The following is a 17,006-nucleotide window of genomic DNA, read 5'->3' as shown; positions in this document are numbered from 1 at the left end:
CTTATAAAATGATATGAGGAGTTTGTTGGAAGCTAACTGACCTAAGTGTTGGTGTGTTTATAGTTTGCTGGTCCTGTTCAGAGAAACGCTGTTAGTTTTCCTGGGAGAAGAAACTCTTGTCTCACAGTTTCTCAGTCTTCTGCAAGCATGACTTGTAGATAGTCTGTATTTCCTCCTTGCCTTATAGCCTAAGTATAGCTGGTCTGTAAAGATTACTCTAGTTCATGGCCTGTGGAATTAATGTGTGTCAGCACATTTGTCTGAGGTGAAGTAGATACCCTGTTTTGTTGTTAATTGCAGAAAACATCTTTTTTTTTTTTTATTATTTTATTATTTCCAGTTCTTTATTATTTCTCTTTCAATATGAAACAGGATAAACTTGGCTGAAAATTTTAATATCCTTTCACATGTGACACTTAAAATTGCTGTAAGTGAATACCTGTAGAATTTTTTCTTTAAGTATTTAACTTTGTGAATGGCTTTGGATGTAAAAAGGAAGATGTATAGAAAATTACTATTAAAGTTACAGTGTATTTTAAAAAATTAATAAATAACAGAAAAAAGTTTAAGTTGGCATCTAATAAAGTCATGGCAAAGGCAGAATTAGGGTTATAGAAAAGTAGATTGAAAACTAAATCAGAATAAAAATTTTATTTGCTCTTTCATTTTCCTACTTATATCAGAATTCCCAGTAACAGGAAGTCATAAAGTTGAGCTAGAAATAGTTTATCTAGTGCAATGTAGTGATCCAGTTCGCCATTTGTTAGGACAAGACTGTTTTCAAGACAGTCAAGACAGTAATGATTTCCTTAAGTTCAGAATTTGCTTCCTTTTTGGTTAGTATTACAATATGGCTATATGGTAGGGAAGACATTTTACTAGTAGTGAAGGTTCAATATACCCGAAGTAGCATGAAGTTTGAATAAAATGAGTGTGATTCTACTGTGATTTCCCTTTTTCTTATTTTTTGATTTTGAGCCTCACCTTTTATGAATGGATTTTGAAATGGCAGATCAGAGATAAGAGGTGATTGTAAAAGCAAAATTGTACATATTAAAAGGTTTAAAGACAATTTAGTTACTGTGCAAGCTTTAAAGTCACTATGATGCTGCATGTGAAGGACAAGGGAGGTACAGTCACATTGCAAGCTGATGGTAAAATTTTGAGCAAAAACTGTGATTGGATTCTGTGAAGATTATGAACACTTATTGAGACAAAGGGGTAGTACAGGTGGGCCACTGGCTTTGCTTTGATGAGGGATCAAATTGCAATTGAGAAGGTGTGCATAAAATACATTGTAACTTTGGAAAATAAGGCAATGCTTGGCAGTATTAGATAAAATTGCAATTATAAAAATTGAAGCAGAAAATTATCCTTCCAGGAAGGGTGGTCAACTATAATAGATGTCAAAACTAAGGAAGGATGTCTAGATGTACAGATTAAATATAATTTTGAATGAGACAAGATAAAGAATAGTACCTTACCCTAAACACATTCAGCACTAACAGTGCATGCTGTAATGCTCATAGAGAAGAAATACTGATCTAGTCACACCAGCAGGAATGCTAACACTGCTGTAGGTGGGCATAGCAGGGACCAATCTTTCAGGGTCTTTAAAATAAATGACCTTGTATTCAGGATAGCTCCTTGTAGGGGATCTTGCCCTAACAGCTTCAGGAGCAATAAAGAAAGCTGATAGTGCACAGTGTAGGTGAAGTCTTTAGCTGCAACTTCAGGATTAAACATTGTTTCAAAATCCGTGGAAGGAAATGAAGAATTGTTTCTGATTGTGAAAATAAAGTTGATGATAGTGATAAGCATCAGGAAGATGATGTGTTGAGGGGAAGAAAATGGCAATAGTAACCAACCAAAAGAAATAATAGGCCAACCTGAGACAAATCATTCATGAAAGTTCTCTTTATTGTATGCTGATTACAGATGTGAGAGTAGCTACTTCTGTATAGCTTTGCCAGAGTCAATTCTATTATGATGTCTCTTCTGGGAGTTGTAATTGCTTAAGGAAATCTTGGTTACAAAATCTTAATTTGAAGTACAAAGTATTTCATGTCAGACTTTATATAGAGAGACAGCATTTTTTGTCTTAGTTACTGTTAGTAATTTGATAGGGTTGAGGGTCTAAAGGTTTTTGTGCTTGCTTAAAGAAGCCTAATAACAATTGAAACTGCCCTTGTAATTGTGTTACTGTTCCGAGCACTAGTACTGTAACACATAGGCTGTGCTTCAGGCTAACTGTCCCAGTTAATGAGACACATGAGACAGGAGAAAGAATTGATACTCACTGTTTTCAAATAAGAAACTGTTGTCACAGAGTAACTCATCCACTATTGAAAGTTTTTTTCAATAGTGGATGAGTTACTCTGTGACAAGAGTGAAGCCTCTGCCATTCTTCTTCCTCTGACACTGTAAGTCAAATTCTCTTTATAATAATCCATCTACCTTTGATATTCCTTTGTTCACACTTTCTTCACAAAATCCTAGAATACCTACTAGAATACCTAGAAGGTATTTTTGGAGATGACCTTGTCCAACCCTTTTGCTCAAGCAGGGCCACCTGGAGCCTGTTGTGCATGACCTTATCCAGACAACCTTAAAATCTACAACACAGACATTACACCCTATAGGGAACCAGCACTCAGTCACCATCAGTATTTCCTGATGTTCAAACAGGTTCCTCTACTCCAGTTTGTACTCTCATGTTCTACTTTACTATTTTAGCAAGGAATAATTATATTTGCCAAAGGAATTAATCTTATAGTCTGATACCAATACTTCTACTCTCATGTAGTTCCAGTCAAGTAGAATGTCATTCTTTCCAGTAGTATTAGAATCTCACTTAAAATGAGTGCAGAAGAGTATGAATGGAAATTTTAGCTTGATAAACTGCTTGCATAGCAATCTGCACCAAAATGAATATTACAGTACACTACCTATTATAGGCATCTTGAGGGAAAAAAAAGTGTTGAAGGCAACTTTCGGGGCTAAATGGCTGTCTTGCAGCTCACACCTGCTGTATAGCCTTTTGCAAGGAAATAACTGTGAAATGGTAACAGACATTTTTTTGAAACTGTTCACAATTCTGAATTTCATTGTGCTGTTATCCCCTTAGAAATAGCTGTATAGAATAATAAGTGAAAAGCATTTTTAGGTTTTTTTTTCATTTTGTAATTTTTAAGATGAAAGTTAACATACCAGAACTGATTTTTCTTCTATTGCTAAGAAAATTTAGTAGCAGTACTTTGAACTGAGGGAAATTGCTCTAAAATGTATTACTACTGCATAGAGAATGACTTGCAAGCCAATATGTAGAAGGAGAATGTACTGATACAGAATGAAACCAAACCCTATTAGAATGATTCACTTTTGAAAATTCTAGGAGGAAGGTACTGTACAATCAATAGGTGTACAGAGGTTAGGCTAAGTAGGATTATCGCAGTGGAAAGATAATAAATGAAAAATGCTCACCGATGTTGTAGGGTCGCAATAAACTCCATGAGGAGCAATCTCCAGAAAGAGATCCTTCCTCAGTGGCAGTCAGCTTTTAAATGGGATTTAGGAGAGGTGGAGCCAGGCTCCACGCCTTCCAGTCACACAGGTGAATTGCCTTCACCTGTGCTCCCACAACTGACTCATTGTTTGCCTCATGTGGTCAGAGGTTCAGGCTGTGATCAACAGTTCCCATATAGGCACCATGACTGATTATTATTTTTAATAGATTATGACATTGCTTTTGAATCTTTATTTTAATCAGATCACAATATTCAGTTGCATTTTTGAATTATTTATGCTCCAGAATTAGTGATTAAAGCATTCACAAAAAAAATTTAAGCACTAAAGCAACAGAAAACCCGTAGTAACGTTGGGCTCTTTTTCTGCAATGTTAGTGTTTTGAATCGTAGTTACCTCCTACAGGTAATATTTCTTGCTAACAAAAGGCATTCAAACAAAACATAACTCAGTGATAAGTGTAAGATCCTGAGTTAAATGATCAAGCTAACTGTCTTAATCCAAAAGACAACGTTATCCGTTCTATACAGGCATGTATATTCAGTGCAATAGTATTTACTCAAACACAGACTGGAACATTTCTTGTCCAACTTTTATATAAACTTCTCTCTCTTCATTTGTCATGAGAGACACAAGCTCTGGATTTTCACTAATTTCATGATATGAGTAAGGCTGAGCAGCTACCATTAAAATAGGATCTGGTGATTCTTGCTCTTCCTCTTGTTCAAACTTGCTGCCTGCTAATTTTGTTGTTACTGTACTTGAGTGTTTGGCATTTTCAGACTCAGTATCACTGCCTGATTCAGGTAATTTGCTTTTGACAGCAGGAGCACAGTCTGTGCTGGACAATGACTTCATGGTTTCGTGGATGAGAAGAGTCTTGATGATTTCATTCTCAGTGACAGTTTCTTTAACAGTTTCTTCTGCTTCTTCAGAAGCATTTGTTCCTAACACATGATACATTAGAGCTATGAATAATTTTGGTTACCAGATACTATGTAAATGAAATATTTTTTCCTACTTTTTAGCATTTTCTAAAGTGCAGGCATTTTGAAGAACTTTCTGCTTTACAAGTAATACTAGTGGTGCCCGATTAGAGTGAGAACATTTCAGGACATGGTACTTAACTTCTGGCTTTACGATTATTATCTAAACCAGTCTAAAGAATAATTTTCAGAAACTAAGTTTTGATAGTCACTAGACCAGAATTGGAGGGCTGTTGTATATTATGAACTGATTGCATGTCATTTTCAATAGGAAAAGTACATTTAATTGTAGTAAAGCTGCTGAACTATTTGTCAGTGCTCAAAACTTACCAGGATTATTGATGGTAGCTGTTGTTGCTCCTTCCACAGTGCTCTCTGACATCCAGATAGGTCGCTCTTTAATTGCTTTTTCTTTCTTTTTCTTCTTGCACTCAGAATCTTGGACATCAATAATTAAGTTTTGACTATACGTATTGCCAAAAGAAGAATCTTTGGTGGCCCATTTTTCAGGTCTACTGCAGGGTTCCAGCATGCTTGAACATACCTTTTGGTCAAAGCTAAATGATATGTTATCCGTTTTGGATAGATAAAATACAAGCAAGATCCTCATTTCCCATTCAAACCAACCAACAAAAATAAAACAAAACAACAAAAATCAAGCTTATTAGTTGCCTAGCTTTAACAGGTTCTCTCTAGTTTTAGATAATTTTCATTCCCCCTTACCTCATAACAGAGCCAAGTGATTCTGAACCACTGATTTTTTTTGCATAATTTCTGTAGTAATGCATCTCTAGATAAAGGAGAGTAACATTACTTTATCGTGGAAAAGGCTGTGAACTATATTCACCAAAGGAGAAGTCTAGAATATAACTCCTTAAATAAAGTAACAAAAATAAAGCTGTAAATTTATAACAATTTAGATGCCATAGATAATACAGGCTTCTTCATTAAGGAGTTTCCCATTATGTACAGTCAAATAAAGCAGCCTCTAGATTAGATATTTCAAAGATGGTACAACTGGAAAGTTGCTGAAGAGGCTTGTATTATTAGGAGATAGGAGAGTTATATTTGTACCTTTCTGATATCCCTGGGATTGCTGTTGGCTGAGGTTCCAACAAGTCATATGGCAGAACAGTATCTTCTGTCTCACGCAGTAGCACAAAGATAGGTTCCATCTGCTCATTGAATTTTGCTAGCAAGGTTCGAGCATCTCGCTTAGGCAGCGCTGATGCATCTTCCTCTACTTCAGTATTGCAGTAAGTACAACGGAAAGTCTCTGCAACATTATGAAATTTATATAAAAAAAAATCTCACATTCATAGAATACAAAAGATAAGCAATAACTTGTTGAGAAATTCTACCTGGACAGTTTCCAAAATACTCTAAACGTTACTAGAGTTTTTGCAATTGTTCATTTCATCCAAAGGAATTCAAGTTCTGAATAAAAGGTTTTTTGTTGGGGGTTGGTGTGTGGACAGGTGTGGGAGGGGGAGGGGGAGAAGAAAGACTTGTAGTTGTACAAGACAGAAGAACCTACAATTAGGTTGGTTAGACTTGCAGTAGCATTAGATACTAAGGTGGGTTTTTTTCTCCTCCTTTTATGATCTTTTTCTAAGTTCACAAACATATGAAAAGACATTTGCAAGCATAAAGAGCATCTGCCGGTTTTAGTTTGAAGTTTCACAGTTGAAAAAAGACTTCATTAAAACATACTAAATCCTACATTTGTGTCTAAATGAGATAATCACCAGCCTTCATCTTTGCGTTTCAGTAGCACATCACTGTCTCTAGGATGATAACAAAGCAATAATTTGCCAAATGGTAGCATGCTAACTTCACCTTTGAAATTTCAAGTTAGTCGCTATAAAGAATCGGTTATTCTCACTGGCTTTGGCATCCTTTCAAGGTGCCATGACCCACATGTTAGCGTCATAGCTGCATTTTGAGTAATATATTGCAGTACAATTCCATTTTACCTCCTTTTGAATAAGTGCTCTCTAGTTATTTTGATTTTAAGGAAGAGAAACCCCTGGACTCTGATGCCACTTCTGCTATGGATGTGTCACATTGTCCTACAAGGAGCCTGAGCTTCTGTTTCTAGTACAGGACTGGCAGAACACCTCTGCTCTGCTGACAATCTTTGCTGTGGTTATTACAGTAGGTGACTGCAAAACTGCTTTAGCTTTATCCATCTTGTCCAACTCTTCCATCAGAAACATCAAAGACACAAAGATTAACTTAAATTCAGAGTAGAGTAACATAAATATGTATTCATTTCCATATGAGAAAATGGAACTAAAGACAGATGAGTAGTTCTTAACCCAGGTAGAGTGTCTAATTCCTAGCAAGGTGGAGCCTAAATCCGGTTCTCAACTTGGCTCTTACATTCAGGATTATTTTCCCCCTTGTTTGGCCTATTCTACAAAGAGAGCTTTTCCTTTTACCCTCATTTCCCAGCTTTTTCTCCTGTCCTGGTCTCTTGTCCCATCAGCAAACAAGAAGTAAACCCTAACAAATACGCTTTCCTTGCAAAGGTCTCAAAAGAGCCAATTTAATGTTATCACAGTTATTCTTCAAGATAAAATCAAATAATTAAACACACCTGTAAATACATCGAAGAGTTGATTGACCTCCAAGTCTGTGTATGTGCTAGAACAAGATGGACATTTAAATGAGGACCTGGTAGTTGAATCCCGCTCATCTGCTTCTATCTTCCGCCGCACATGGTCCAGTTTGTATTTTATCACATCCACCAGCACCTTATAATTGATGTAATAGTAGTTGTGCCTTGTGCTCTTCCCATTAGGCCCTGTTTCAACTCGCATACGCAGCTTCACGAACTTGTCTGCCTTGAGTGTGTTGAGAACAGTGCGCAGCTGTTTGCGTTCGTACTTGAGCAGCTGTAACAAGTCATCCTCTTTCACACAGGGGTAGCGGGTCAGTACATCCATGGCCAGGGAGTACTCTACTCCATAGAAACCCCTCACTATGTATTTGGCCAGGCGCTTTAGGGCTGCTGGGACTTCTGTGGCAACATTTTGCTCTTCCATCATGAGTTTTACCGCTGTAAAAGAAAGAAGTGTTGCACAACAAGTTATGATAAGCCTTTTTGTTCACTGTCATTTGCTCTTCTGCAAGTCTTCACTGAATAAATTAATATAAAATCCTTTATCTGCACCTATGGGTGGGGTGGTATCAATAGACAAAGATTAGGTATTCAGGTACAGCAATTACAACTGTAGTATTCGTAGATTCTGTGAGTTTTTACACAAGAGAACATCTAGGAAAATAGGTTTACAGAAGACAGTATCTTCATGTCTAGGCATGCCTGAAGTACTCATTTTCACTCATAGCTAGCCATGAAAATTACAGCTCAGGATGCAAGCCAAGTGGAAAATCTATAGTTTAATTCATAATGACATAAAACAGATGTGGTTCTATCTCCCTGTGTGAGAGAGCTACAATGGGTATTTGAGTACCTTAGTGTGCTGCTTATTATGTTGTTTGTTTGATTTTGTTTGTTTGTTTTTTTCCCTTGCTAGTTGTGAGGGTCAAGCAAGGCCTAGAAAAAGATGTTCCATCTTGCCTGGCACTGCCCTCATTCAGCACAGTATTAGGACTAAGCCTACTTGATCCAGTGCATCAGGAGGTGGGTTGGGACAGCACATTATGGCATGTAGCAAGTTGTCAGCACTTGCACTGACATCCGCTGCTGAGGGGCACCTTGCTCAATCCCAGGTGATTGTGCATCACTACGTAGAGCTTGCAGTTACCCTTCAACAGAAATCATAGTTAAAAACAAGAGCTATAATTAAATTTACATCTCATAGGGAAAGCACTGTCTTGTCACTAAATCAAGTATAATCCTGGTGGTCTAAGGTTAGAAACCCAGAAAGAAATGGCACTATCCTGACCTAAATCTCCCACGGGAAGAACAGGGAGCACTGCATTAGGCTGTTCAGGGAGGAGACTGAATGTCTGGGCTTCAACAGGAAAGGGTCTGAGGAGCCTGACCTGGCTTTGTGGTTTAATGAAACATTAATGAAACATTAGAGGTTGGACCAGATGGCCTCCAGAGATCTCATCCAACTTAAATTATTTTGGTGTGCCCCAGAAGAATTAAATTGAAGCCTAGTAAGGAGACTTTCAGAATGTCAGTTCCACCAACAGTCCGCAGACTGTAAGAACAGTATTTCTAAGATTTTTCATGAAAACCTCAAGGAAGAAGCAAATTTTTTTCCTCCTCTCCAGCTCTACTTTCCTTTCTTCTTTGTCCTCATCCTCTGAAAACGCTCAGCCAAACCATCTATCTGACTCACTGACTCTATGTAGCTGATAGGACTGGACAGATAATCCCTTTCCCAGGTAGGAAAACACAGGTCCTCAAACTTTGATTGAACTGAGTCTCCCAGAACTAAATCCAATTCTAGCTGCCAGTCAAGCCTTAGCATAACACCGTCTGTGTACATGTGTGATGTCTGCACTGGGGTAGGAATAGCCTCTAGCCATCTCCACCCCTGTCCTTGGAAAACTCAAGTCACTTCTTCATTTAGAAAACATACAGGCCTGAGTACAGCAGCTGTCCTCAAGCCACTTGATCAGCTGCACACAGTTGGCAATTTCCATTTCACCACCTGCAGCAAGGTCTGTTTGCTCTTACAGCTGAGTAGGCTTTCTTGTTTTCCTTTTAAAGTCAAGATAAATGTATGCAGAAGAAATAATCTTTGTATAAAGTATAGCTGAGAAGCTGCAAAAGCACAGAAGCTGTTAGTGTACCAGACAGCTTAGATTTGCTGGACTCCCACGTCTGCTCTCTGGTGGGAAAACTCCTCAAGTGCTTGAACAAAAAATGATTTCTGGAGTACAGAAAAACAGATTTCTTCCACCCAAGAATATGCGAACTTATGCTGATGATTTATTTCTCTTTCTGACCTCAGATTTGGAATTTGTTTCTGTGCAGTGGCTTTTATTCAACAGGAAGGAGGGACAGTGTCCCAACATCAACTTCAAAGATCAGGAATATGACTTTGAGCATCCTCAGGCTCTGGAGAGCACTGAGCCTTGTCCTTGCTGACTAATCCACTGAGAGAAAGCACTGGGACCTTCACTGTGCTCCCTACAGAAAAGGGTTATCAGGTATTTTTGTAATAAGGACCAGCCCCAACAAAGAGCAGAAGTCCAGCCTCAGCACCTGGCTTGGAATCTGGTATCACTCCTGTGGTGCCTGCAGAGGCATTAGTCTGGGCTAGTATCTCAGAACAGGCTAAGATACACATTTATTTTAAAAATGCCAATTAGATTGTGTTGCTTTAAAAGATTAACAAAACCACGTTTATATCTACTCCTTGACTAATGTGGGGCAGAACCATGACACTTCTATTACAAGCAGGTCTCACAACAGTTTTTTTTGACCTTAAGTCAAATATATATATGTATATTAAAAAATAAAATAATATCTAAAATAATATCTAAAATAATATCTAAAATAATATCTAAAATAATATCTAAAATAATATCTAAAATAATATCTAAAATAATATCTAAAATAATATCTAAAATAATATCTAAAATAATATCTAAAATAATATCTAAAATAATATCTAAAATAATATCTAAAATAATATCTAAAATAATATCTAAAATAATTTCCAAAGGAACAGGGTAACGAGATAACCTCATTAGAGAATATGTCGGACCTGAGTTGTAAACTTGGGGTTTGCTGGCCTATAATTCTTATGATTACTTATCCCAGACCTGTATCATGTACTTGCATAAAATGCAGAGATTTGAATTGCACTGAAGTGTTTCCAAACACCTTAACGTTAACAGCACTTCAAGTCCAGAGTCTTAAAACCAGGAAAACTATTCAGGGAAAAAAAAAAAAAAAAAAAAGAAAGAAAAGAACACCATTTCCAACACTCCCAACACCAAACCAAAAAAACCTCAGCACTTCCACAACAGCCACCATTGTCCATCACCTGTAATATAAATACTGTGAATATATTCTGCAAAAATACTGATAAAAACACCACCACCACATAAACATACTATCAATTTGCAGTAGAAATTTAGGTATTCAAACTTTTGGTCAAACATAGAAAGCAATGGCTTTATTTTTACAAGAATAGCTGAATTTCCACTGAATAAATAGCAGGCATTCTCTCCAGCTCTTTGCTATATCTGAAGTGATGTTCTCCAGGCCCCATTGATAAGCCTCCTCGCCTTCCAGTTGACAAGCCTAGAGGCTCGCACTTCAGGAGAAACTGCTGGTTTTTAAGAGCTGCTGTCTGCAGGCAGCAGATCTCCATTAAGAAGAAACAGAGATGACCCTTATCAAGGATAGAAGAAAGGAGAGCAGCTTTGCCATGGAGACAGAAGGGCTTTAAGCAGGAATCTGCTCCAGAGCTGAGCTGCAGTCACACTTCAATAAGAGACAGGTATTTTGCTACTTGCGTGGATCATTGGGAAGTAATTTTTTTTCAGTTGGTAGCACACGTAGACAGATACCTTTGAAATCATGGCCTAATTTCTATTGTTAAGTGCTTTTAAAGCACTTTTATGAGGGTGGGATTTACTTTTTTTGACCTCTGTTATTTTAGATGCTGGAGCAGCTCTTCTGTTTGTGATTTACGTGGAGCTATTATAGCTTCAGAAGAGAAAATACACTGCTTTGTTTTTGCCATAAGCAAGAATAGGAGCTATCTTTCAGACCATCCTTTGTTTTGGGAAACCTGCACAGAACTGCTTGCTGTGTTAACAAGCAACTATCAAAAGTAGCATTTCAAGTTCACAGGCATCACAGAGAGCAGGTTGTACAAGGCTGATCTACAGCCACTTGCTTAGTTAACCTTCTACTTGAAACTATCTGAGCAGACAAGCTATGCATTTTAATTTTTTTTTTTTTAGTTAGACTTTTACTTCAAAAGCTCTAAAGGAGAAAGATTTATTAAAATAGTCTTCTGTTAAAATTAATGTAATCACATTATTTGCAACTAAATTAAAAACTTTTATCATTACCTTCTTTGTATATGCAGAAATCTTCAGGCTGCTGCTATACAAGAATCACTCATTTCCTAAGAGCTCAAAGTAGCTGCAAAACGAGCTTAAGTATTTCCCAGCCTTTTCCTACACCCTTCTGTGATCAGCCCCAATTATCACCCAGGTGGAGCAAGAGTCCGCAGATCACATTTCATTAAGAACTGAATGAATTCACTCCCATACACATTGCATCACAATAAAGTTACAAATCTGATTGCTCAATGCTACATACCTACAACAGATCAGGACCAAAATTTTAAGTGACTGCAATCTGTGTTTTCATTAGCATGACTTTACAAGACTACAGGTAACATGATAATTAACTCATTTTTGTTGTTGCAAAACAAAAATGTAGCCAGGGGAATTTACATAATTTGTGTTTAGGAGCTTTCATTGAAAATATTCAGAAAATAAATAAAATACATATGTTTAGATTTTGTGGTTTTGGCATGTTCTATTTTAGGTGGCTTCTGTCTTCAAAGAAATGAAAAATATTTTTCCACTGTATTTTTTCTCAAGATGATAAAGTTATACTTTTATTTCCTTCTGTAGGTGAGAAAACCACGTTTAAAACAAACGCTAAAATAAGACTGCCAGACATTGTTAGGACTGTAATCATCAATTTGATCTCCAATCTGTCCATCATGTATGCGTGCAGTGGAGGTTGGAACCTTGTGGTACATGATGTGTGGTATTGTGTGTTAAATTTAAAATGCTTGCACAGAACAGTTGAGCGTGTGTATGTTTTTTCGTACTGTGGTTCTTGAGCACACTCCTTTGCTATGATGTTCCACTAGAACATGCAAAGGTGCAAGACTGCATGCTGGTACTTGTTGCGTTTTGTCTGTAGGAAAGGTTTATAATGAGTAACGCCTGTGGGTTTCCTTGCTAAGTGTTTTCAACAGGGAAAGTGCTCTGTAGTCACAGACTTTTATTCGTGTGGCTGTCCTCAGCCTGCATGTGGAGGTGTGGAAACATGGCATGAAGATGTAAAACAGCTTTCTAAATTCAGGAGTGCCATGGTTAAGCTGTTAGTGCTGCTCTCAGAAACAGGAAATCACAAGCACCTGGGCATGCTGTGGCTGATAAGGAAGGCTTGCTGAGTAAGGACATCAGCCTGCAGGCACTAGAAGTAAGTGTGCACATCAGGGGCTCTGCTCAGCCCTGTGCCTGCATGGGTGGGGGTGTTTCTGTGTGGGCTTTTGCTAAGTCCCCTATTGCATGCACACTCAGAGAAGGAGAAAACGTTACAAGTAAAGTAGCAATTAAAAAAATGTGGTTTGAGTGTTTCTGAGTGCCTGTAGATCTGGCACTGAGGATCGTGGGAAACAGGATTTGAGCTATTAAGTTGTTGTGCAACAAAGACAACTTACTGAAAGCAGGCGCTTGAGACACAGATAAGCAAAGTTGTTTGGTTTTGTTTTAGGCCTATTTGAATAGTGGTGACGTTTTTGTAGAGTGGCTCTGGCATTGTTGTGCTTGGGGCTACTTGAGGAAAGCAAGGCAGGTTGTCAATTGAGCAGTCCGAGATGGGAGAAATAAAGAACATCATCAGAAGCTGAATGAGAAAAGTAAGGGCTGCTGCTTTGTGGAGCAGGATCCCCGTGGAGTAAATGCACTACGTTTTCCCTGTGGTTGGTGCACCTGACCTTGCAGGATGTTGTGATGTGTACCTTGGGCAAACATGAGCTTTACAGGTTGCTTTTCTGTCTTCTCCTGGCCCACTACCTGCTATTCTGCCTTCCTCTGGTGTTCTGCTCCATTCTACATCCTTCATGACAGCTGATACCTGACTCTCCCTTAGTTTATAAAACAAAATCTCTAGCCTGTACCTTCAAGTGCTGTGAAATGACAAAACACCAAGAAGATGCTAAGAGACTATATGTCATCTGCTGCCCTGTGCATGCAGTTGTTAATTGCACCATTGCCTCTCTTTTCTTGCTGTCCCATAAGTCTCTGCTTAGACAACACACCAGGTGTTAATGTTCAACACAGTGTGTTTGTGAACCAATCAAACCCTGCCTTGAGATGGTTCTTTTTCTTAATGGGTTTCTTAATGTACTCTCCCCTTATTACTGAATTATTGAATCCACAGTGCCTGAAGGCATGCTGGTATCAAACTAAATCAGCTTTTAATTCTTTTCAGAGTAGTGTACATTGTAATCTTTCCCACATCCAGAAAGATAGAGGCTTATGCTACATATGGAGCTCTGAGCTATGGAATTTTGATTGGGATTTTTTTTTCTATTTTTATTTCTTGCACTGGGTATTGGCCTAATGGAAAAAGCTTAGCAAGATTAAGAGAATGACAGAACTTTAAAAGTGGAAAACTCAAAGCAAACGGAATGTATGGAGTTACCTTAAGTACAAAATACTCGTCAGAGGTGGGCATTCTTACTGGGACTCTTCTACTGCTCACATGTAACCCTTGAGCTAGAAGAACAAACTTTGCAAAACAAGTTAGACTGAAATGGTCTTATGTACACTTAATGTAATTCAGATCTGATTCACTATAATGCAGAAAATGGCATGAGGGCAGAGCTCCAGGTACTCAGGATATAAACAAAGCAACTCCTTTAGAATTAATTTTGTCTCTTTTAAGTAACAGTGTTTGGGAGCAGACTGAGCTACAAAAGACTTATAATCTTTCACAACAAGATACAATGCTCTGAAAAACCAGTAGGCAGGCTAAGAGGAATCAGCTGAGTGGTCTGCTTGCTTCTTGATCACTGAATCATTTGGTCGATTTGCACGTTGTGTTTCCAGACAGTTGTAACGGTTACAGGAAGCTTTTTATAAAAGACATTAATATGTGGAGACTTCTTCCCAAGGCAAATTGTGGTTTCTGCCACTGCTTTGAGCATTATTCTTTCTGGCTAATCTCGTTCTTCTGGTGCAAAAGATGGGAGGCTTTGCTGCTTGGAAAGATTTGGTGTATCTTTTTCAACCATAATTCTGGTCCTGCAAAACCAGAACAGCTGCTGATCCTCAGAATAAACAGGTCATTTGCCTGCTGTTACCACTAAATTGAAAACCAAGGTTCTGAGCTTGTTTGTTTGGGTCTTCTTTCTCCTCCCAGCAGTGGTCTGAGGAGCTGTGTGAAGGGCAGACAGGTGTCCATGTACTGCGAAGGAGAATGAGGTGGGTTGTGGCACTTAGGTGTTCTCTGCTGCTCTGTCAATGCCCTCCCCATTGTGCCTGCTTTCTGCAATTCAACTTCTATTTAATCTTACTCTTTCCTTGCAAGTACTTCCTTGATATCTATGGGAACTGCTCTGGAGTTTTGTGTCTAAGCACAGCAGAGCCAAGGAAACCTGTGTGACTCTCTTGTACTCCTTGAATGAAATACGTGCTTCTCCTCAAACAGAAGCAAAAATTCAAGTAAATAAACTAGAACCTTATTTAAACTTATGAAGAATTAAACTTAAAAGGAAAAAAATACAGATGGTTGATTACTAACCTGAGGAAAAACAAGCTGAAGAATCAGATTGTGCTTTCTGTGGTTGTGAGGTACCTCAACTATAAATGTACAGTACTTGAATATGAGGAAACAGATATGTGCATTTTCTATTTAAAAAAAAAATAATCTTTTTTTTCTTTCTTCAGTGAAATGGCCTTAGCTTTCATGACAGCAGCTAGGGCAGCTGGAACAAGGGAGAGGCAATAAACTTGTTCTAAAAACAAAATGTCTTTACTTGTAATAAACAAACGTAACTTCTCTGGCTTGAGATAACCTTTAGAGCAAGTGCTTTCAACATCAAGAGGTGAAGATTAAATCAGTAAGCAATTAATAACATTAGTCACTGTTGACATTAAGGCAGATAAAGTATAGCATATTTGCTTCTTTTTTTTAAAAGCTTTTAATATTTTTGTCAACAGGAGACAAATGTATTTGGGCTCTGGATAGATATCCATGGGATTTAGCTATGCACCTGCAATTATAAAGCAATTTCCAGTGTGGAAATGTGGATTCTCTTGCACAAGGGGCATACCAAAAGCACATTAGTTAATGACTGTAAATAGTCTACACTGCCTTGCTCCATACACTTTAAAGTGGGAGAGGACTAATTATGGAAGTAAACTTACCACTTATTCTTAAATGACAAAGTAATTTGATTATGCCTCTTATGCAACTAATTCTAAATAAATCTGAACATCCCCCCACCAGATTAAAGTGTGAATGCAGTACTGTCACTTGTCCTTCACAATAGGCAGGTACAGACTGTAGTGCCTAACTTGGTTTGTTTTATGTGAATCATCTGACCCAGTATCATCTGACTGCATTTTAAACTACACGTTATTTTTCCCCTAATCTAAAATGTGATTTTAGCTTACGTAGGTGCAGCAGGCATTATTTAGGTGAAAAATAGACTATGGTACTACAATCATGCTAATGTGTTTCTGCTTGCTTACATTAGTTGGAAAAATATTAGGTATGTAACTAGTGTAGCCCTTTTGTTTTTAAGCTTAGTTTAAATAGCGGGATGTGGATTTCTGCGTGGTGTAATGTGCCAGTGCTTTATATCCATTTGAATTTCTTCTTGCTGCACTAGTGCAGCCATTTTTCTATGGCTTAGGACATTAGTACTTCATTTGACCAGATGCCATGCTTCTTCACATACCAGCTGATAGAGTTATAGGCAAATAGCATTCCTTTTGTCCCTCTTTCTTCCACTGTTGATGGAGGGAAACCTTATTAGAATTGACTGCTGTAAGCTGGTAACATGGTTCTTAAAACAAGGGATGACTAAAGATTAGCTTTTCTATGCATATTTATATTTAAGAAAGGCAACAGTACTAATTAAAACTTAGCCAGCCATGCTTTTGATGAAAGTTGACTTTGAATCTCAGATTTATGGGCAATAACTTGTTTCCTTTTCTGTAGACTTGTTTGAAATTACTTAGAAAAAATCTTATACTAGACTTTATTGTTTGGAACAGAAAACTGATAATGCCCACTGTTCCAGAGCTCTGCACTACACATGTACTGCTCTGAATATTCTGGTTATCAAGAATCCAGCTGTGAGTGGATGTCATCAACTTACACATTTTAGGTAGACTGCCTTATGCAAGACAGTCACTGTAGACACCAAAGAGACAGCAAACAATTCCTTTACACCGATGGCAGGGATAAATTCATGGCTTTGCTATCACTTCAAATAATATGAATAACATTCCTTCTGTAGTGTGGCAGAAGTACTACAAATACAAGAACCAACAGGCCCCTATGCTTATTCGCCAGTGTTTTCTCTTTGCATATTATAAAACAAGAGTTGGTACTGTGTTTTATAATTAGGTCTAGCAATGATCTATTGCCATATACAGAACTATTAATGTATTCTACATTATCTGCTTCCTAAGATATTAAGGTATCTGTACTTCTCCCTGACCTTTACTTAAATTTGTGTTTCAGCCAACAATACAGTCTGACTTGGCTTTTCATCTTCATCCAGTTTT

The 17,006-nt window shown here is 37.8% G+C and overlaps 1 protein-coding gene across 2 annotated transcripts; it reads right to left on the bottom strand.

Moving 5' to 3' along the window:
• Window positions 1–1,890: 1,890 nt before the first annotated feature.
• LOC100550389 (general transcription factor IIE subunit 1-like) lies at window positions 1,891–16,989 on the bottom strand. Of its 2 annotated transcripts, XM_010710151.4 has the most exons (5): window positions 13,909–16,989; window positions 7,114–7,575; window positions 5,586–5,787; window positions 4,842–5,068; window positions 1,891–4,472 (listed from the first exon to the last, which is right to left on the bottom strand). In XM_010710151.4, the coding sequence occupies exons 2-5, from the start codon at window positions 7,562–7,564 to the stop codon at window positions 4,081–4,083; spliced, it is 1,272 nt and encodes a 423-aa protein (XP_010708453.1). In that variant the 5' UTR covers window positions 7,565–7,575; window positions 13,909–16,989; the 3' UTR covers window positions 1,891–4,080. The 2 variants fall into 2 exon arrangements, with proteins under 2 accessions (XP_010708453.1, XP_085079190.1); XM_085223064.1 differs by having other exon boundaries at window positions 7,114–16,989.
• Between the last annotated feature and the right edge of the window lie 17 nt (window positions 16,990–17,006).

This window comes from Meleagris gallopavo, chromosome 4 (assembly GCF_905368555.1).
Source record: "Meleagris gallopavo chromosome 4, MGAL_WU_HG_1.1, whole genome shotgun sequence".
NCBI classification, from domain to species: Eukaryota; Metazoa; Chordata; class Aves; order Galliformes; family Phasianidae; genus Meleagris; species Meleagris gallopavo.
This window is presented reverse-complemented; position numbering and strand designations above follow the sequence as displayed.